Source organism: Cryptococcus neoformans, assembly GCF_000091045.1.
Source record: "Cryptococcus neoformans var. neoformans JEC21 chromosome 6 sequence".
Taxonomy (NCBI): Eukaryota; Fungi; Basidiomycota; class Tremellomycetes; order Tremellales; family Cryptococcaceae; genus Cryptococcus; species Cryptococcus deneoformans.
Genome location: NC_006691.1, coordinates 319,860 through 339,265, shown reverse-complemented (window position 1 = coordinate 339,265; position 19,406 = coordinate 319,860). Strand labels below are relative to the sequence as shown.

The following is a 19,406-nucleotide window of genomic DNA, read 5'->3' as shown; positions in this document are numbered from 1 at the left end:
TTGGGGAAATTGGTCTAAAGAGCTCTGCTTAACCTCTGATTCGAAGAGAGTAGACGTAACCGAGCCATATAGGCGTATCAAGAATACGTGACTGTCAGTTCGGTATACCGAATCAATTGGCGTATTCACAAGTATCTGCTGATCCCCTCAGTAGAAATAATCATTGGCATCGGAGACCGGAGGCGCTTCGTTCAACTGCCGTCCAACCTCGCCATAACATATGTGCTTATCACATATGACGAATGGCCCACTTGATGAATTGATGGGAATTACCGAAACAATATAGCAGAAAGTTATCCCATTGCTGTAAATAGAGAGTAGTGAGTAAATCCGACCAGCAATATCCAATGGAATTGTCCTTCAAGAATGCTCCTTTGACGTTTCATTCGGGCTCCGGATAGAGTTCGGCGGGTCATTGCCATCACATCTCACATTTCAAATTGGAGTGTCTATGCGGGCCCTTTTCGCTATAGGCTCTTCTTCCGCCACCTTGTCATCATCCTCATCGTCCAAAGGATCATGCCATACTTGACCGCCGACCATGTCTTCACCTTTGACCTCGTCGGTCATCTGTCTTTTGTTACCGTCGTTGTTTCCGACCGCGAGCTCTAAGCTTCTCGTCGGATCGGTCATATCATCGCCTGCAAATGTAACAGCTTCACTATCTGCTTGTTTCTCCTGTGCCGTCTTTTCTCTTTCCGGTCGACGCAAACCTCCAACGAGAAAGGGTTTAGTAAAGGCGTCGATAAGAGAAGTGACTTTTGTTGCGCCAAGACCCTTAACGTTCGACAACGATTTGGCGGACTTGCGCGAGATTGATTCGAATGACTATACAAATCATTAAAGAATTACACGAAATTCAATAATACACTTACGCCAAACTCAGCGGCGAGGTTGTCGGCGTCGGTCTTGTTCACCTTCTTGCCACTTGTCAGGACGTGTGCCAACTGATCATGATAAGTTTGTTGAACCCTCTCCTTCAAAGTGTCTGCTGATTTGTGTTCGAATTGCTTGAAAGTGACTAAATATTGAGCAACCTCTTCATTTGACCAGGCGACAAAGACAGTAAACTCGTTGATAATGGCAATCTTGGTGAGCTCTCGTAAGGATTGGTGATGTTCGTTCTAAAAATCCGGATAAGCACACACAGACTATCATTAGGTGCTGGGACTGACAACATCGCATAAGACCAATATAACCCGGAAATTGTACATGTTCTTCATCTTTTCTATCCGTTGGTGAATATACTCTGGATGTAATCTATGATATTTCAGGCTAACAGAACGACAGCGTAAGCATAGAAATATACATTGGCAACAGAGCAACTATAGCTCACCTCAAAAAAAGCACGCCATTATGGGCGCCGACTTGATAATCCGCTACAATGTCGCCAACTTCAATTCCGACATTACGGATGGCCGATAAAACAGGGTTCCGTCTCTAAAATTCATATGAGCACTGTATACAGAAAGGGTCATTTATAGGTATTACCTGAACTGCATTATATATGATACTGTTCTTGCTTGCTGCCGGCCTGTTTATAGGCCTTGATGTTTGAGAACTATTTGTTGAGGGACCGCCCGTCCCTGCTGCAGTATTGCTAGAAGATCCTACGGTTGATGGACTCGGCGCCGATGTTGAGGTCGACAAGGAAGGCTGACCTCCTGAGGCATTTCGCAAAGACATCGTTGATGTGCTGGCCCCTGGACTTGCTTGAGCCGCAACAGATTTGAGAACAGAAGAGGCAGTCTGAAACACGGGGGGACCCATCGAAGGTCCTATTGAACCACCATTACTTGAAGATGATCTGTTCTGCTCAGTCATTCCTGAGTGCTATAAGAGATAATTTGAGAGTGGAATAAAATATTACTATGCAACTCGAAACCATCCAAGGAATTATTAATACGATCAACGCACTCAAACGACAGGAATGACGAAGATGGATGGAGTCACCTCCACCTCCACTTCCCTTGCCACACGGAGTTTTACACCGAAAGTCCGCATCCATCCATTCATGTAAACAAAACAGACGCGCCTGCCCTTCTCGTATCTCCAACTTTTTGCTCAAACGCCATCCTTTCACAATAGAAAGCGCCAAGTCAGTACAGCAGCTGATTGACAGTATGGCCCCTTCAACAGCTTCTAGAACAACATCAAAGAAGGTGAGCCCGATCGTGACGTCTGTTCATGAAGCGGGACTCTAATGTCGTTGTTTAAGTCCGGCAAGGAAAATATGGTCCCATCTCGTGCGAAAGGAAAGGCTGTCGCAGAAGAAGATGTAAGAGACGGAAGTTTTACTGGTGAGTTTTTTTTATCGCTACCAATATTCCGCCTGCGGTGCTCATGGCTGGTGATTTTAGAGATGTCCGATGATGAAGAACCCAAAAAGTCGGCGACCAAATCCAAAGGAAAGAGACCATTATTACAGGAAAGCGAATCCAACGAAGAAGGCGTGAAGGAGCTGAAGAAAAGACTAGCGAACGTAGGTATTCACTTATGTTAGGAAATCTTTGGCTAACTTACAATCTCTAGATGACAAGCGAACGAGACAGGATACAGTCTCAAAGTGACAAATTCTCTAAGCAGTTTGAAGAATTGTCAAAACTTCGATCGACGGACGCAGAAGCCTTGTTGAAGAAATACAAGGAAAAGACTGAGATTCAAGCTAAAGGTAGAGGATACTGTCTTCAACATGCATTAGGATCTGACACGTTATAGCTCAAAACGACATCATTGCCAGCCAAACTGCTCTGACGGAGAAGCTTCAAGCGAAGGTTCAGTCTTTGGAGAAATCATTGGCAGCCGCTCGGGAAGCAGCCATCCCGGTTGAGTCTAATGCCAAGCCCGATCCTAAAGAAATACGAGCTTTAAAGGAGGAGATGGCAAAAATGAAGTCGGAGATCAATGCCAAGGACGAACGAAGTAGGTGTTAACAATTGAAAAGACTTAACTGAACTGACGTTCGATTAATTTCTTACAGTTGTAAACCTTGAACGCGAGTACAAAGCCGAGGTCGAGCACTCTCGCTCACTACAAGCTTCCTCTAAAAACCCATCATCAGCGCCGGCGTCAAGTTCTGTCAATCAAACTGCTGAAGAGGCTGAAAAGGACCATGCCAGCTTGGCGCTTTACGAACAACTCAGTCTGATGAACATAGTCAACGTCAAGATCAAGGACTCGAGATTTGGGAAGGAAAGGACGTTCAATTGTGTCATGTGCGTTAACGGCAAAAGTACGTTCCTTAATCACTCTAAACGGCTTGCACTCACCTTGTTCACTTCTCTAGGTCTTAACTTCAAGCTTCGTTGTTACACTGAGGTCGACAAGAAACAAGACAGGTCAAATCCGGACTATCCCTACATCAAAGTCGCTCACTACACACCCGAATTGCTCCAAAACGAAAGCGAAGAGTTCGTGGAGAAGCTCGAGTACTTTGCTAGAGAATTCACTGTGCCGCGAAGGGAATTGGGTGGATTTTTCGCCGAGCTTCGCTCCAAGATGGCAGACGATGAGGAGTAAATAATCGTGTGGTGGACAGGCTGGAGGTTTTTCTGGGAGATTCGTGTGCTAGAGTCTTGTATGTCTTCTTGAATGTATCATAATGTGCTTCAGGGTCCTCAGTCCAGGAGATATGCGCGTACATAGTCTGTAAATTCGTCGATCGCAGACAAGAAACAGATGTGCAAACTCGGACTTTCGATCAACGAAATCATTCTATTATTTTGCTAATGATGTAAACAACCAACAATTATCTAAGCTTAACGATGTAGTATATCGGAATGTCCAATGCTAGGCTAATATGTTCGGCATATGGTGAATGTGTGCTCGTGTTCAATGAGAAATGTCCTAATGAATGAACTGTTCCCATGACACTCCATCGATCCTCGCCAGGTACATCCACTCAGGCACGTCCACTTGTTCCCGCTCCCAGCAAACATGTCACAAACAGCCAGAGGCAAGGATAAACGACTTCTCTTTTTACGCCTTAATGTTCTTCGCAATCGCTCGCTTGAACCATCCGGATACAATCCCTCTTCCTCCCTTTCTCTTCGGTTCCTTTCCGTCTTCCCATTTCTCCCTTCCAAACTCCCCTTGCTTCACAACCCTCACCGCATTATCCCCACCGTTCCCAGTAGCAGCCGCACTTGCCGATCCGCCCGATCCCGATCCCTGAGAGTTTGTCTCACCCAGCGCAAAGCTTGATGAGCAGCTAGAGATGCTGGGGTCGAGATCAGGAGTGGGCGGGGAGTTGAGGAGGTCGGAGGCTGCTGCTACAGCAGAAAGCTTGGACTTGCGTTGATGCAGGTTCTGGGTTTGGATAGGTAGAAGGGTTGGCGAGAACAAAGCTGGTTTAGGGCTTGAGCTTGGCTGAGCGGAAAGTGATGTAGGTGGTGTAGGCAGTTGGGATGAATTGGAAGCTGACGCTGTAGATAAAATATGCTCAAATGTCTGAGGGGGTGTCCTCGCCTGGACGTCGTTGAAGTTGACAGAAGGGGGGTCACCAGGAATGTCCTGTCTGGAGACAGAGCGAGATGCCGATGTGGACGCGCGTGACCCAGAAGGACGACGAGATTCAGCAATGATGCCGCACACTGACATGCAAGCTTCCCAGCTGAACAAGAATGCACGAGATTTGAAGTCTTCTGTACGACCTTGCCCCTTCATAACTTGATGAGGGCACCTTACACCTCCAACCAGCAGCACTTCTGCTCCACTTACACCGTCCTCAGTGATAGCGTTTGAAGACATGCTCACAAGGGGAGAGAACCATACGGGCGGGGTGACGATGCAGCCGAACAATTCCCGAGAACATCGGGCTTGGAAGTTGGGTAAGAGCGACAAGACGAAAGACTCGAGAACGGGTGCGAGTGCAGGAGGCGTCTGAGAGGGCAGGACGTGGAGGAGTGTGATAGGAAGAGTAGGCGCCTCACCATTCGAGCTTCTACCTACACTGCGAACCAGTGTGGGCACGCAACCAGTAGTGATCACTACTGCCTGGTGAAGCATGTGCTGCATAGCACGTTCGGATTTGAACATTGACATGGGCGGCACGAAATTAATAACCGCGTCAAACAAATGCCGCCCCTCACCCGAAGATCTTGCATCGCCGTCAAGTTTGAACATCCCTCCCAGAAAGCTGTCTCGAGACATGGATAAGATGCGTGAATGAGGATTTCTGTTCGAGGCTACGCTTGGTGCCCGGAGAGAACTGCTTGACATACTGCTGGAGATGCCTTCACGCTCGCCATTGAATACACTGGACGATGGCCGGTCATCCCCTGTAGAATCCAATGATCCTCTCCTCGATGGTGTCCTACCCAGCCCTAACACTGAGAAGACTTTTTTTCTGCCTCCAGGAGATGAAGGAGGAGAGTTTGAAGCACTTGTGAAAGACCCTTGTCTAGAACGGGTAGCCAACGGGGTTCGCTCACGGTACTGCTTGGCTAGAATAGTCGCCTGGTTCAAGAGAACAGTAAGATCATGAGACTCGGTACCGTTAGCTCTGCCAGAAGGTTGGAAAGGCTGGATACTAGGGCAAATCTCTCGATCCGGAGATGACGATAAAAGGTGAGAGGGGGAAAGAAGAGCGTCAATCTCCGGTATGGGCTCGTAGGAGCCTATCAGAAGGAGGGTGTTTGCGAACGCGGGGTTGTAGAGCATTGGCTCAAGTGCTTCGACAGTTACATCTAAAACGTGATAGTCAGCATATAACCTTGTATGAATCGATAGGTTACTCACGCCCTAGAACCAAGACAATCCGCAATGAATTTGACCAAGTTTCTGAACCCAGTTGCATTTCAGTAGGGTCTAAAACCCACCTGGCCTGTTTGATGGTTTGTTCCTCTGGGATACCCCACATCCCACCAGCGAGAGTGTCCTTCTCTTTTCCTTTGTCGTATGTCTTTGCCCTATTTATGGTCAGAACTCCGTCGTCAGAGTCCGACCCTCCAGACACACGTCCGCAGTCGGCGGACAATCCGCTCGCCGACCTCGGTAACTTCCGCCTGTCAGCGAGCTTGTAGGATGACGGCGGCGTGCTCTGAGGCGCTGTTTGGGCGTTTTGTTTGTTTTCTGGGACTATAGTGAGAGAGGCTGGGGTGGAAGAGCCTGCTCGAGTGCGGGTGGTTTCATATGAGGAGATGCGTCGCGCGCTCTGCGCCTTGGCATCGAGGAAAGAGTCTGCAAGTGGGGAGTGGGTGCTACTCCTGGAGGAACGAGCGGGAAGCGACATTTGAACTGAAGAGGTTGAAGAACGTGGTGAATGAGATGCTAGCTTGGACAAGGCCGAGAAACTTGGGTGAGGGAAGGCTGCTGAGGCGATGCAGGGGATCAGGACTGCGCTTTTGGAAGTGGAAGCGCGGGCAGATGGGCAGACAGCATGAGCTGAAGTCTCGAGACGAACGAACAGAGGATGGAATGGAGGAGAGCTGCACGGAAGAGTGGACAGGAATCAAAAAGACATGAGAAGGGATGCTGGTAGAGATGGGTGGGAATCTCAGATCACAAAAAGTGACGCAATTCTCTCCCCGCAGTGACAGACAGTCGCCGCAGAAGTACACATCAAGGTCGTCGTAACAATCACCGCTTCCCACACTGCGGTATCGCACAGCATGCATGATGCGCAAAAAGGACTCACCAGCGATGCACTCTGCTTAGAAAAACAATGTTCCTCCAGGCGCCCGCTTTTGAGAGATGCGGTGATACTTTTTGACTGACAATGACGACAGCGAACGACGACGATTTACTCAATTGAACGCCTTCCGCCTTCGTGGAGAATGGCAGATCTTATACTACCAAGCAAGAAAGAGCAACAACAACAACAGGAGATGTGAACGGAAGGGCACTTTGGGAAACGGCTTGAGAATTATCTCAACGGCACGGAAATGTGGGGCCTAGACTGCCATACATGATAGTGATCAATTATGGATAATATTTGACACTTTTCTGAGAAACGCCTGGTCAGTGCTTCTTTCGGCCGCCTTGCACCAGAATTTTATACTTCCATAGCAGTGAACTGTTCCCTAGTGCTTTCTTTCCCCTCCTCCAGGACATCAGAGCTGTCCGGAGTCAGAAACAACCGAATAATCGACGTTTTGAGTGGAGAGACGTATCCTGACGAAACCTGAAAATTTCTGGTACCAAGAAAAATGAAAACGCCCGAGACCTATTATGAGGACCTCGCAGCCGACGAAATGACGTGGGGGGCGCCCGTTCCCGCATTCGGTACGCAGCGCTCTGGTCTCAAACCTTCATTTGATTCAGATTCTCCCACTTGAATAGGCTCCACAAAAGCTTCGACGGACATTGACCAGTCTCCGACCAGGATTCATGACCAGTATCTATGCATGGAACTGGGCTATTGAAAAATGTATGCTTCATCCTGTATAAGAAAGGCTTGATTCTGAAGTGCCATCCAATGCAACGTTACGTCTTAACGCCTCCATATGCATGGAGAATGGCCGTATGAAAGGCCAAGACCTCCCGACCAAGTCCAGCCAAACGTTTCAATCTGCGACGATCCTCTTCTCAGATCTTCGGGCCTTGTGAGACGGCCGGTCAATGTCCGTCGGGTCTTGTGTCGAGCCTATCTATTCCCTGAGCCGTAGCGCACGCTTAAAATGCTTTATTGCCCTATTGCCCTTTCATAAATATAAAGATAGTGTAAAGATAGTGTAAAGATAGTGTAGTCCCTTCCAGGTGTAGTTATATAATAAATGGGCGGCCACAGGCAGCATGCATGCCTTCTTTTCTAGCATTATATTAGCATCCCACCATAAGTCGTCTAGTCAACACTTATTAACCAAGCGTTTTGAATTCTAAGTTTCCAATGCACCGCTACTAGACTGTAACCATCCTGCATCTTGTGGTGCCCTTTTGTGAATGGTTATTTGACCTACTTTCTTCCCTGCACTAAATTACCTGTCTAAAACTCTGAAATGTTCGTTAATTGAACATTGAGCGGTGATACGGGATCTTTTGAAGTTCGGCCTTTGCGCATGTGCGCCGTGACCAGTGATAAGCTGCTGCTGATTGCTGATTGCCGATATCAAGATAAAGAATCGAGACATCGTCGCTGCTTCACTCTAATTTAGAGCGAAAAATGAGAATGGGGATAGAGCTCGAGCAGAGGAGGTGTGGAAGACGGAAGCAATCTATTACAGCTCAGCAGTGCGCATGGATGAGCTTGGTATCTTTTTGAAATTCGTCACTGTGCAAATGCATGACATGCACGTGGTGTCAAAGTAAAGCCAGACAGATGATAATACCATGTGTGTTTTCTTTCCTTTACAACCTCGTCATGGACATTCAACAAAGTTCTTTCTCCTCACGCACGATAACGTGCATCATTCAGACCGTTAGTACCAAAACTTCCTTCCTTCCTTCATAATTTCCGTGTGCAAGATAGAAAATATGTTGCTTGTCTTGCCTTCTTCGGGCAGTCGGAAGAAACAGCGAGAGGTTTGTTGTTAATCATCTTCCGTCTTCCTACTTATCGATAAAGAATCCTTGACTCATATGATCACCCTGAATGGCATACTTCTTTTCATCCCCATTACAAATCTGCAATGACCATCTCCGATGGCCTACATACGTCCTGTCAGTAGAAATTTACGACCAATCCATGGGCAGACACGAGTTCCTTTCTGAACTCCAGGCTACGATTCAGTATATTGTGCTGCGGCGGTATAGATGCGGCGGTATAGGTGCGCCTAATGATACTCTGTTGCTAACGGACGTGGGTCGAAGGCCGAAACACTGATATTTAACCAGTGCTCATCTTCTCACTCACCATCCCCATTGCTTCAAGAGTAGAACGTATAACTGCCATCGGTTCTACCTATGGGTGATATCGTGAGTATTTTAAGGGCGATACACTTGCCTTAACCGCTATCATCGACCTTTCGGTATTCTCACGATATCGTTCATCCGAATTGTCTGTAATGTACAACATCTAATCCCTCTTCAAGGGCATCCTCACCAAAAACGCTCTCTCACTACCACTTTCTCCAAGAGAAGGCAACTCCTCAACCTCCATGCCGGGCACCAAGTTACCTTCCCCAAGCAAATCGTCTGTTGACCTTCCCTTGGCCATAACAACATAGATCTCCATGCCATCACCGACTTCAATATGTCTTTCAGTCGCGGAAGTGAAGGAGTCGACGACAAGAGAAAGAACGGTGGAGAGGGGAAGATTACCGGGGACGAAGGGAGCAGCTCCAGGTTCGGGTTGTTGGTTCTTGAAATAAACTTGGTTGTCAAGGAAGGGTTGGATGAGTGATTGAGCGGCACCCGCAGCACGACAAGCTTCTCGCTCGTAAGAGCCAACAGGGTCAAATGAGTAGACAGCTCCGGATCCTTGCAAAAGGTCAGATGCGCCTTCGCTACAATGCTCGGCAATCACTTACCGTCTTCTTCGATACCACCCAAAATGTTGTATACATAGTAAGGGAAGAATCGTTTTCCGTAAAGCATGGTTTGGATCATCCTAGCGATAGATTTGAGGCCCATAGCTTTGTTATGGGCGTGCTCATACCACTGCAATACACATCAATAAACATCCGCTATCCGCTTCACAAGCCACATCTCATGGACCCACTTCTAATCTTTGCTTTACCCTCTTAACGAAATTGTTTCCGTCCGCCGCGAAACCGTTGGTAGCCAAGACCACTTTATCGGTTCTGTTGAGATTGGTAAAGTCAGTTCGGACATCTACTGACGTTACCAAAGGCAGCAACTCACAATTGCCAAACTTTTCGAGCATATCGGGTTTGAATGCTGTATCCTTCTGACTGTCTGGTGTCTCCTGCTATGATGCTAAAGTCCTTGCCGGCAATAGCAAGGATGGAGCCACCGTTGTCACTGTAAGGGTTGAATCCATGGCTACGAATGTTACATTAGTTTGCAAATCGCTCCATTTTCACAGAAGACCTCACTGTTGGACGGGTCCAGCTGCATGATCTTGGTAAGATGGTGGCGGAGGAGCGTAGAGGGCCATCGTTGGATAATTCTGTATCATATAGAGACATGCACTATTCACACCTCTTGAACCATCTTCGAGCGACGAGCAAGCATCCACCAACGCGTCACCGTGGAACGGAACCAAATTCGGCAATTGGTCCAATGTGGCATTTATTCTGTGTTATGTAATCGACAATGAAACCTCCAGGCACGCTGCCCCGTTCCTTCTCCTTTGGTTTGAAGTTGCTGGTCCATTTTCTTTTTGTTTTTGTAACAATTGTTTCTTTTTTGTCTTTTTGTCTTCTCTTCAAGCTGTCAATCCGCACCGCCAGCCCATGCACAGCTATCGCCCTTTTAGACGCCGACAGATGACAAGAACAAACGGTTAAGAAGGTGCTGAAACATGCGCAAGGGAAAATAGTCATGTCGATCAACCACCACTTATTGCTGATGGACGATGGGCTCATTCACGGGACACCTCGCAACCACGTATATGGTATTCTTTGGATCCATGAATCATGTTTGCCACTAACATCCTGACTTTACGATACCAGCTTACTTCGTTTACTCTTTTCCTCACTAGTCATATAGCCTGAACCTTTCCACCAACTCTCGACGCTTACAAGCCGTCATCTCATTCATGTCTTACCCACAAGCTCCTTCCAAATTTGTCAATCCTGACGAGATTATTCCTTTGTCTCCACCCACCAAACCCCCCTTCGCACAATATGCTGCGTCTCCTCTTCCAGCGACGCCTCATACCCCCTACTCTCCACCATCACCCTCTCGACTGTCAGAGACCATCCCTCTGCGACCATATCTCTCATTATTACCACGAATTCTGCTTACCTTCTTCTCGCCATGTCTTCTACCTATGATTCTCACCATAGCTCATCTCATACAAAACCGTTCTTCAACAGCTTCCCTGGCCACTTCTCTCAAGTCTTCGGTTCTCTCTGCATGCTCAGGTCTTGCCAAGGCAGCAGCATCTATCAAAACCCTGCCGAGGTATTTGGCCATGCAGACAAACCAAGAGGCCATAAGGGCGACACAAGCGAGTATTTTAGCCATTGGGACCATGTTGATGGATGCAATCACCATAATTGAAGCTGTTGTCAACTTTATAGTAGATACATATAGGAGCCTGTTGCTGTGCACTATTGAGCTGGCTGTAAGAGGAACTTTGGAAATTCTGATATCTGCTGTGCAAACTGTGAGTAAAAAGCTACCGGGTGTAAATTTAGCTAACGCGTTCTTAGATTTCTGATGCGGTCACGGACACTTTGAATTCAGTTCGTAGTAATATACAAGATGATATCGGTGACGCCAACGATATTATCCAGACTGCTGTAAGCGCGATCAATGTACGTTTCGTCCCCATCATACCTGAAGATGTAGCTCATCGTATATGCAGAGAGTTACAACACTTGTTAATTTAAACATTTCTGTACCCGAGTTCTCCATCCCCGCACTATCATTCTTGCAGAATGTCACCATTCCTACCACATTTGAGGATGGTCTTATCACCCTCAACTCTTCCCTTCCCACGCTGACCGATCTGAAGAAGAAAATGGACGAAATTATTGATACCCCTTTTGAGGCTCTCATCAGCGAGATTAATTCGACTCGTCTCGAGATGGCAGCTAGTTTCAACTCATCCATTCTTTCTGTTCCTTCGCTGTCTTCTCTTTCCGCCAACAGTGCCAACGATCTTTCCAACGATCTTTGCTCTGATCTTGATACTTCTCTGATTGACGATACAGCCAAGGCGTTACACAAGCTTTCCAGCATTGCGATCGGCTTGATGTTCCTGTTGCTTTTCCTTATTTGGGCTGCTTTGGCAGTATGGGAATGGCGTAAATGGAAGCTTATGAAGGATACAGTCGATGCCGTTAATGAAGAGTGGGATAGAGATGGAAAGAGTGATGCATGGAGAATGGTAGCGATCGTTGAGCATCCAGTGCTGGAAAGATATTCCGGGACTTTCTTGGGGAAGATTGCGAAGATGCCGCGCACGAGAACAAATCTACGATGGTTTTGTAAGTGTGGCAATTTTGCCGGCGACCTTTTGATTGACAGTACATAGTATCCTATCTTGCGCATCCGACGTGTCTTGCGCTCCTCTTCATATCACTGTTTGGTTTCCTCTCCATACAGTTCCAGCTCGTCGCTCTCAATGCTCTCAAGGCACATGCCCAGTCTAGCGCCAATTCTACTGTCACCGCTTCCACCAACTCACTTGTCACCAAGTTGAACGCTGCGGCCTTGAACAGTAGCCAGGAATATGCCGATTCGTATAACGAGGCTATTGCAGGATATCAAGACAGAATCAACAATGAGCTGTTCGGAAGCTGGGTGAACACTACAGCAGTTACTCTCAATTCCACACTTGTAGAGTTTTATGACGAAGTTGAGAAGGGTGAAGCAAATCTCTGCATTTTCTCTTGAGGAGATAATACTAACATATTATCAGCACTCAATGCTTCATTCGGGGGCACCATCCTCTACAACCCGATCAATACCTTCATGTACTGTATCCTCGGCTCCAAGATCACCAATCTTGAAAAGGGTCTCACTTGGATATCCGAGCACGCCTTTGTCGACCTTCCTACCTTTCCGTCCGATATCCTTCTTCTCTCCAATGACTCAATGAATGAGATCGCAACTCCTATCGCAGCAGCAGCCGTCGGGTCTGGAGATGGTGGGGATGATGATGATGGTGTAGTTGGAACTTTGATCTCTCATTTTGAGAGTGCGCTCAAGGTGGAAAGGACTTTCTACGGTATCATGTTAGGCGTCTGGCTGGCACTGTTCCTGATTGGCCTTGCTGTGGTGATTTGGAACAGTGGTGGACGAGAAAAATTTATGGCTTTGCGAGGCGTACCATCCTCTTCAAGTCCACCTGGTTACGGTCCTCCCGAGTCCAAACACCCAAGATGGAAAGCATGGTTAACCAACAACCATCCCATATACGATTCCTACGCAGAGAAGCAGTTCCGCGGTACAACACCAACCAACTGCTTAGAAAGTTACACTCATGCTGACGTTCCCAACGTGAACAACGGAAACGATGACCATGAGAAGAGCTTCTTCAAAATGAGAGATTCACATGCTGCAGGGCCATTTGGATCTCACGCTACCTCTGCTGTTCGTTCCACTATTGCCTCATTAGCTGCGCCTGGGCAGAGCTTCCTCAAACTGTCAGGACGCAAGCTAACTGATACCACGACACCATACGATGATAAGGTACCACTTGCACCAGTTCAAACTTCTGAGAAGTACTCCCGAGATCATGCCAATTCACCATTCCCTCGACCTTCCTCAGAGTCATCCGAGTCGAGCGCAGCTCAGCCGTTTTGGGTTGACAAGTTCTACGGTGCATTCGAGGGTGTAAAGTCTTTCTTCCCTACAAGAAGTCAACGGCTTGGAGCCGCGTTGGCGAGGAAAGCTAGTCAAAGAACCGAAGGAAGTTTCGGTGCGAGCCAAGTGCCGACGGCCCGGACGCCAGGGCACGATTGGATTGGGGGACATCAATGTCTGCCCGAGAAAAAGGCTGAACCAGAATGGTCGATGGTCGATCCACGAATGCTGGGTCGCGCTTTAGAAGATGATAAAGGGAGATACCCAAGAGTCCTCCCACCTAGCGAAATGGCAGCTGCCAATTATAATCCCCATCCTGTCTACCCACGACCAATGTCTCGAGCTTCGACTCTCGGAGAGGGTATGGTCATCCCTTCAACCACAAGTCACCCGGACCCTTTCCAAGACATGCCACCGCTTCCCCCCAAACATAAGCGTGCTTCTATGGATTATGTTGAAGAGTACGAGTCCTCCCATTCCCGCTCTTCCCGTGAGGATAGCAGGCACGGCGGAGTGACCTCTCCTGCCTCTTCTTCCGTATCGTATTTTGCGGCTGAACCACAGTTGGTGAGTGCCTCCAAGGTACAAGTGGGAGTAGCACAAAAGGGGGGGCAGGCTACAAGGGCGTTGGCTGAAATTGTGAAGGAATTACAGGAGAAAAGGGAGAGAAAAGATCCCTTTGGGGATGATTATGAACGAGGGCTGTGAGCGTTGAAGATGGGGCATCGATGACTTGGCGATTAATTGTCTTGTTTTACATTTGGTGAAGTGTACCGGTAATTTAAATTTGTACATGTAATAAGGTGTAGAATTAAAGAAGATTACACAAGTGCAACTTGCAAGTAATACACTCCTTCTACTACTATACATCCCCATCAATGTCTGAAAGACTTTAGACCCAGACCTATAAGCCATATGTTCTGCATTATCCGACAGGACGCTCCAGATATCAGAACATCACCGGCGACCATTGCCGATCGATATTGCAGTTTAACAAGTTCCCTTCATACAAACAGGAAGACGAAACAACATCTGTTACTATCTGACGTCATCTCGAATGGTTTCGAGGGGGGAACTTGATAGGCAGGTGTTGCTGACCTGCCCTTCTCGTTTCTCTTCCCCATCTCCTCCTGCATTCTGCACCCTGTCCAAAATGATCGCAGCAAGCGGAGGGTGATAATAAGCCACTATAAGAGAAAGCTACGTTCACGTGACTGGAATTCGCGCTAGCAGAACCTTGTTGAGGCTGTCGAGCGGACCCATTGCCGCGCGGGAAGCCGCCGACTGAACTACGTGATCCACTTGCTAATAGAGGAGGCCTCTTTTTGAATGCTCATATGATTACTGGTAAGTGCACAGTGCCTGCCAGGCTCATGCCGACGGTATGACTTCTTCCCCGGATATGACCCATATGGCCATCTCGTGCCCCGCAAGTGCCCCGTACATACCCCACAGCGGCCCCAAAACCGCTTCCTTATCACTGCGCGACACTCAATTTCCAGTTCCAGGTATAAGTGGTGCCTGACATGTCCTTCCGCCCACCACTGACCCTGAAGTAACGTAATTAAGCCATTAGATCGATTCGTAAACCTTCGTGCGGCAACGGCATACGGCCGGTCGTTATTAGGCCACCATCCAAGCGAGGAAGAGGGGAAATTGGAGATCAGTAATGTGGCCACGTGTTCCTAGATGCCAATACTTGCTGGTCTATAGAATTATGCCGAGCCATAAGGCACCTGTCTACTGCTCTTTCCGTAAGTGGGGGAAATCACAAAGCTTACCAGGAAGATCCCAACACATGTGGGGGAGTGGTATATAAGCAACGTTAGAAGCCCGCGGTACACCCTCCTCGCTTCAACTAAACTGAGTCGAGGAACACAATCAAGATGTTCTTCAAGAAGAAAGCAGCCAACCTTACCGCTGTCGACTATACTGACCTGTCAAAGTCAGAGTTGTACTTTGCCTTTTCCCTGGTCTCCTCCTTGGTAGGTCGTCCTGACTCAAAGACTGCACAACGAAACTTATCCTGAGCACAGTTCTTCCTTTGGGGTCTTTCTTACGGTCTGCTAGATGTCCTCAATAAGCACTTCCTCACAATCTGTAAGTTGGTTATCGACCCGTTCCATCATTAAGCTAATCCATTTGGTTAGTTGGCCTTACCAAGACCCAATCAACCTTATTGCAGTTTGCCTACTTCATTTCATATCTACTTGTAGCTCCTCCTATGGGTATCTTCATGCGCAAATACGGTTACAAGAAGGTTCGTGCTACCTAGCGTTTTTTCAGCTTCCACTCACAGGTGACTAGGGTATCCACATTGGTCTCGGCCTCTTTTCCATTGGAGCGGTCCTCTTTTGGCCCTCGGCAAAGTATGAAAAGTACGGCATGTTCATTGCCTTTACTTTTGTTGCTGCTAGCGGCCTTGCAACGCTCGAAACGGCCGCCAACTCTTACATTACCGTCCTCGGCCCTCCTGCTCAATCTGCCATGAGGCTGACCTTTGCTCAAGGATTCAATGGTATCGCCACTGTAGTCGGTCCCATTATTGCCTCCCATACCTTCTTCAACGGAGCCAACCAATATAGTTTGGACACTGTGCAATACGTGTACCTCGCTCTGGCTTGTTTTGCATTTTTGCTCAACATCTTGGTGGGCTTTACAACACTCCCTGAAGTTAAGCAGACAGTCACCACGGAACAGCAAGACAAGATCGCTGGTCAGAGCTTTTGGAAGCAATACCATACTCTCTTTGGAGCTCGTGAGTTTGGCTTTCTGGAGTTCTCAAAAATGATTTAGCTTACCCCAGAATAGTTTCTCAGTTTTTCTACACCGGTGCCCAAGTCGCTGTGGCCTCCTTCACCATATTCTACATCACCGAGCAGCCCGGAATCTCCCCTGCCTACTCTTCCGCAACCGCTTCGAACCTTTTCTCGGGATGTCAAGCCCTCTTCACTTTTGGTCGATTCCTCGGTGTTGTATACTTGCGATGGATTGATCCCTCATTCGCCTTGTTTATAAACGGGATTGGCCTTTGCTTGTTCAGTATTTTGACAGCTACTATTCCTGGCCACGGCGGTATTGCATGCTTGTTCATGATCTTCTTCTTCGAGTCGTGAGCATTATAAGGCCACATGCCTCAGTTGATCCACTAACGCGTTCGTATGTTAGTATCTGCTATCCCGTCATCTTCAGTGTCGCCACTGCCGACCTCGGCTCCTACGCCAAGATCGGTTCCGGTGTCGTTGCCTTGGGTGTCTCTGGTGGTGCCGCCTACCCCTCTATCCAAGGTGCCGTTTCAGACCATGTTAACACATGGCGATCGTTCTTCATCCCTCTTACTGGCTTTGTTCCTCTGATGGTCTATGGCTTCGTCATGTGGATCATCAACAGCAGGAAGTATGGCGGTAAGCTGACCATTTGGGGCAATAAAGTGAGTGTCAAACGGTTGCTTCTTTCCTAATACAGATGGTTGCTGATGGCTTGCGATAGACTGCCCCCAATGTCGAAGCGATACTGCAAGCGCAAGCCGAAGCTTCAGTTGAGAACGTGGAGACAGCTTCTGTCAGCAGCAAAGAGAAAACCGCTCAAGAGCTTAAAGAATACGCCTAGAACAGGGTTTCTTGATTGTATACAGATAAAAGTGAACAAATGGGTTCAGAGTTTTAGGGCTTAGAGGAAACATCATTTCTCTCAGTTGTTTTTGTACCAATAGACACATCATTAGACCATTGGTCATGTATGATATGTAGAAATATGGAACTGCGCGTCGGCACTTTCTACTTCAGCGTTGCTTTCACCTTTTGTGTAGCTTCTATTGCCGCCTCGATAAACCTTTGCACGTCTTCCTTGGTCATGGCAAAACTCAGACTGACGAGTCCTCGCTGAGCTATCCAGAATCCCCTCTCAAGAAGGTAGAAAAAAAGAAGATCCAGAACCTGATTTTGGTTTGATGAGAGAGTGCAATGGAATTGATTGATGGAACCTAGCCCAGTCATCTGACAAACGAAACCCATGAGCCGAGAGGAAACAATATTTCTGAAGGACACTCGACTTACCAGGAAAGGCGATCCATCGCTTGTGAACATCCTGTTGATCTCTTCTCTCATCCAATCACCCAACTTATTCAAGTTCTTCAGCGCATCCTCAGTCAAGATCTTCTCCATCGCTGTGGCACCGGCAACCATTGTCAGCGGGGAGTTGTTGAAGGTCCCTCCATGTGATATTGCACCTCCCTTCCTCGCGTCAAATCTATTGCCATATGCTGATCAGCATTGTGACATACTCGTCGACCTATCCTGCGATAACTTTGAGAAAGAGGCACATACTTCTCCATAATTTCCTTCTTCCCCCCAAAGGCTCCAAAGGCGAAACCCCCACCAAAGAACTTGCCAACGGTAGTCAAGTCGGGTGTGATGCCCAGAATCTTTTGGCGCCCTCCAGTCGAAAGTCTAGCAGTTTGAACTTCATCGAAAATGAGCACGGCGCCGATCGAAGAAGCTTTCTCCCGGAGGAATTGAAGGAATGCAGGATCACCGGGGATCTGTAAGTTAAGTTAATCAATGCTTTTGGCTAAAAATCTCAGCAAGATGGGGATAGAGGCAGAATGTGCTCACACATCCACCAGCGCCAAGCATGGGTTCAACAAGGATAGCTCCTATTTCAGATGGGTGCTGAGATATGAGAGCGTCGGTTGCCTTGCGATCATTATACGAGCATACCACAAAATCCTATGCATAAGTGAGACAAAAGTTCCTCGCCCCCGCAGGCTTCAAAACTTACGAAGGGCACCTTCAAATCGTCCCCATCTCCTCCCTTCATATGAAAATGCGACATGACGCTCCCATGATACCCCCCTTCAAAAACCAGCACCTTCTTTCTACCAGTGTGTTTGATAGCAGTAGATATCGCCAAAATATTAGCCTCTGTACCAGAGTTGGCAAATCGGACGAGTTCAATGGAGGGAAATCGGGATGTGAAATGAGATGCGAGGGTCGTTTCTGCAAGGGTGTGAGCACCGAGCTACAAGCACATTAACGTGATGTCAATAATGATTGATTGATTGCATACAGACCTGAAGTCCGTTGTCGAGAGCCTCTTTGATAGCATCTATAAGAACAGGATGGCTCTTTCCATATATGCCGCTCGTGAAATCAGACACACTGCAGGAAAAAATCAGTGAGACGATTGTATTTTACCACGTGATATTACTACTCACAAGTCCACATATTCGTGTCCGTCCAGATCCGTGATTTTCACACCTTGGCCCTTCTGAATGCACAGAGGGAAGGGGTGAATGAAAATTGACGAACGAGTGCTTCCACCTGGAAGATGCCGAGAGGCAGCCTGATGTGCCTCATAAGACTTGCGGTTACGGTTGGCATAGGTCTGTTGGGCACGTTTGAGGGCCTGCGTAAGGGATGTCATTATTGCTATTTATTGATGGCGGTGGAAGGAAGTGGAATGATACTGAAGAAGCTGAGTTGGTGTCAACTTGGGATATGGAAGTTTATTACATGTACATTTGCAAGGTCTGGCGCTGAATAGATAAGAGATCGGCAATATAAGTCGGGACCGATCTGCAAACGAAGGCCAGTGAATCAGCTTGCGCTAATCATCCTTCCCTGTTTTGCCACGGTGTAGAAGCTGTAAAATATCAAGTCCGGCGAGTTACGTGCATTGTGTGCACTGCTACCATATACCGTCTCCATCTGCATAGGATACAATCTGCGGCAATCATATTTGCAGTGTTGCCTATCTTACGTTAATCTTACGTATATACAGTATAAGTCTCGGAGAAAAGCCGAAAAGTCGGCTGAACAATGGAAAGACCGATGGCAATACTCTGTTGTTAGTCAGGCACAGCTGATTACCGGATGTTTGTTTATTTTGTTTATCGCCTCCTCTTCGTCTCCATAGCAGAGGTGAACCGCTTTCTTTTCCCTATTGCCGCGAAAGACGTATACAGCTCTGGATCAAAAAGTACCCTGGCAATCATATCCTACGATTATGGAAACTATGCAAGGCATAGCGGGTACAACAATTCGATACGGGGTACAAGCGTGCGAAGCGCGTAACAACAAACTAAC

General features: G+C 47.6%; 7 protein-coding genes across 9 annotated transcripts; 3 read left to right on the top strand and 4 right to left on the bottom strand.

Moving 5' to 3' along the window:
* Positions 1-295: 295 nt before the first annotated feature.
* CNF01110 (mating-type switching protein swi10, putative) lies at positions 296-1,892 on the bottom strand. The gene is made up of 5 exons (XM_024657346.1): positions 1,492-1,892; positions 1,337-1,440; positions 1,176-1,275; positions 876-1,124; positions 296-828 (listed from the first exon to the last, which is right to left on the bottom strand). Exons 1-5 carry the CDS (start codon positions 1,822-1,824, stop codon positions 436-438), a joined length of 1,179 nt encoding a protein of 392 aa, XP_024513002.1. The 5' UTR covers positions 1,825-1,892; the 3' UTR covers positions 296-435.
* A 173-nt stretch (positions 1,893-2,065) lies between these two features.
* CNF01100 (expressed protein) lies at positions 2,066-3,613 on the top strand. Its single transcript, XM_571257.2, has 7 exons — positions 2,066-2,162; positions 2,219-2,300; positions 2,361-2,482; positions 2,533-2,671; positions 2,719-2,922; positions 2,981-3,232; positions 3,287-3,613. The coding sequence occupies exons 1-7, from the start codon at positions 2,124-2,126 to the stop codon at positions 3,517-3,519; spliced, it is 1,071 nt and encodes a 356-aa protein (XP_571257.1). The 5' UTR covers positions 2,066-2,123; the 3' UTR covers positions 3,520-3,613.
* A 10-nt stretch (positions 3,614-3,623) lies between these two features.
* CNF01090 (hypothetical protein) lies at positions 3,624-6,829 on the bottom strand. Of its 2 annotated transcripts, XM_571255.1 has the most exons (3): positions 6,638-6,829; positions 5,740-6,336; positions 3,624-5,687 (listed from the first exon to the last, which is right to left on the bottom strand). In XM_571255.1, exons 2-3 carry the CDS (start codon positions 6,230-6,232, stop codon positions 3,979-3,981), a joined length of 2,202 nt encoding a protein of 733 aa, XP_571255.1. In that variant the 5' UTR covers positions 6,233-6,336; positions 6,638-6,829; the 3' UTR covers positions 3,624-3,978. The 2 variants fall into 2 exon arrangements, with proteins under 2 accessions (XP_571255.1, XP_024514487.1); XM_024658559.1 differs by lacking the exon at positions 6,638-6,829 and having other exon boundaries at positions 5,740-6,453.
* An 891-nt stretch (positions 6,830-7,720) lies between these two features.
* CNF01080 (hypothetical protein) lies at positions 7,721-10,033 on the bottom strand. Its single transcript, XM_571254.2, has 5 exons — positions 9,936-10,033; positions 9,742-9,882; positions 9,599-9,680; positions 9,408-9,537; positions 7,721-9,357 (listed from the first exon to the last, which is right to left on the bottom strand). The coding sequence occupies exons 1-5, from the start codon at positions 10,016-10,018 to the stop codon at positions 8,954-8,956; spliced, it is 840 nt and encodes a 279-aa protein (XP_571254.2). The 5' UTR covers positions 10,019-10,033; the 3' UTR covers positions 7,721-8,953.
* A 220-nt stretch (positions 10,034-10,253) lies between these two features.
* CNF01070 (plasma membrane fusion-related protein, putative) lies at positions 10,254-14,218 on the top strand. 2 transcript variants are annotated; one of them, XM_024657345.1, is made up of 6 exons: positions 10,254-10,449; positions 10,515-11,173; positions 11,220-11,324; positions 11,375-11,999; positions 12,047-12,379; positions 12,434-14,218. In XM_024657345.1, the coding sequence occupies exons 2-6, from the start codon at positions 10,601-10,603 to the stop codon at positions 14,026-14,028; spliced, it is 3,231 nt and encodes a 1,076-aa protein (XP_024513100.1). In that variant the 5' UTR covers positions 10,254-10,449; positions 10,515-10,600; the 3' UTR covers positions 14,029-14,218. The 2 variants fall into 2 exon arrangements, with proteins under 2 accessions (XP_024513100.1, XP_571569.2); XM_571569.2 differs by lacking the exons at positions 10,254-10,449; positions 10,515-11,173; positions 11,220-11,324; positions 11,375-11,999 and having other exon boundaries at positions 12,027-12,379.
* An 840-nt stretch (positions 14,219-15,058) lies between these two features.
* Positions 15,059-17,075, top strand: CNF01060 (conserved hypothetical protein). The gene is made up of 7 exons (XM_571571.2): positions 15,059-15,305; positions 15,357-15,420; positions 15,471-15,580; positions 15,628-16,078; positions 16,132-16,432; positions 16,489-16,750; positions 16,810-17,075. Exons 1-7 carry the CDS (start codon positions 15,207-15,209, stop codon positions 16,927-16,929), a joined length of 1,407 nt encoding a protein of 468 aa, XP_571571.1. The 5' UTR covers positions 15,059-15,206; the 3' UTR covers positions 16,930-17,075.
* Positions 17,014-19,050, bottom strand: CNF01050 (hypothetical protein). The gene is made up of 7 exons (XM_024657344.1): positions 18,536-19,050; positions 18,392-18,479; positions 18,100-18,339; positions 17,934-18,047; positions 17,646-17,860; positions 17,376-17,568; positions 17,014-17,315 (listed from the first exon to the last, which is right to left on the bottom strand). Exons 1-7 carry the CDS (start codon positions 18,742-18,744, stop codon positions 17,097-17,099), a joined length of 1,278 nt encoding a protein of 425 aa, XP_024513091.1. The 5' UTR covers positions 18,745-19,050; the 3' UTR covers positions 17,014-17,096.
* Positions 19,051-19,406: the final 356 nt, after the last annotated feature.

Bases quoted from the DNA above. Each gene is read 5' to 3' on its own strand.
- CNF01110 (XM_024657346.1), bottom strand. From the start codon at position 1,824: ATGACTGAGCAGAACAGATCATCTTCAAGTAATGGTGGTTCAATAGGA. The intron at 1,441-1,491 runs GTAATACCTATA...TATGAATTTTAG, and splicing joins TCATATATAATGCAGTTCAG to AGACGGAACCCTGTTTTATC. The intron at 1,276-1,336 runs GTGAGCTATAGT...TCGTTCTGTTAG, and splicing joins AATGGCGTGCTTTTTTTGAG to CCTGAAATATCATAGATTAC.
- CNF01100 (XM_571257.2), top strand. From the start codon at position 2,124: ATGGCCCCTTCAACAGCTTCTAGAACAACATCAAAGAAG. The intron at 2,163-2,218 runs GTGAGCCCGATC...TCGTTGTTTAAG, and splicing joins CTAGAACAACATCAAAGAAG to TCCGGCAAGGAAAATATGGT. The intron at 2,672-2,718 runs GTAGAGGATACT...GACACGTTATAG, and splicing joins GACTGAGATTCAAGCTAAAG to CTCAAAACGACATCATTGCC.
- CNF01090 (XM_571255.1), bottom strand. From the start codon at position 6,232: ATGTCGCTTCCCGCTCGTTCCTCCAGGAGTAGCACCCACTCCCCACTT. The intron at 5,688-5,739 runs GTGAGTAACCTA...ATCACGTTTTAG, and splicing joins GATTGTCTTGGTTCTAGGGC to ATGTAACTGTCGAAGCACTT.
- CNF01080 (XM_571254.2), bottom strand. From the start codon at position 10,018: ATGATACAGAATTATCCAACGATGGCCCTCTACGCTCCTCCGCCACCA. The intron at 9,883-9,935 runs GTGAGGTCTTCT...TAACATTCGTAG, and splicing joins GCAGCTGGACCCGTCCAACA to CCATGGATTCAACCCTTACA. The intron at 9,681-9,741 runs GTGAGTTGCTGC...CAATCTCAACAG, and splicing joins GCTCGAAAAGTTTGGCAATT to AACCGATAAAGTGGTCTTGG.
- CNF01070 (XM_024657345.1), top strand. From the start codon at position 10,601: ATGTCTTACCCACAAGCTCCTTCCAAATTTGTCAATCCTGACGAGATT. The intron at 12,000-12,046 runs GTAAGTGTGGCA...GACAGTACATAG, and splicing joins AACAAATCTACGATGGTTTT to TATCCTATCTTGCGCATCCG. The intron at 12,380-12,433 runs GTGAAGCAAATC...ACATATTATCAG, and splicing joins TTATGACGAAGTTGAGAAGG to CACTCAATGCTTCATTCGGG.
- CNF01060 (XM_571571.2), top strand. From the start codon at position 15,207: ATGTTCTTCAAGAAGAAAGCAGCCAACCTTACCGCTGTCGACTATACT. The intron at 16,079-16,131 runs GTGAGTTTGGCT...ACCCCAGAATAG, and splicing joins CCATACTCTCTTTGGAGCTC to TTTCTCAGTTTTTCTACACC. The intron at 16,751-16,809 runs GTGAGTGTCAAA...GGCTTGCGATAG, and splicing joins TGACCATTTGGGGCAATAAA to ACTGCCCCCAATGTCGAAGC.
- CNF01050 (XM_024657344.1), bottom strand. From the start codon at position 18,744: ATGACATCCCTTACGCAGGCCCTCAAACGTGCCCAACAGACCTATGCC. The intron at 18,480-18,535 runs GTGAGTAGTAAT...TTTTTCCTGCAG, and splicing joins GGACACGAATATGTGGACTT to TGTGTCTGATTTCACGAGCG. The intron at 17,316-17,375 runs GTAAGTCGAGTG...TTCGTTTGTCAG, and splicing joins GCGATGGATCGCCTTTCCTG to ATGACTGGGCTAGGTTCCAT.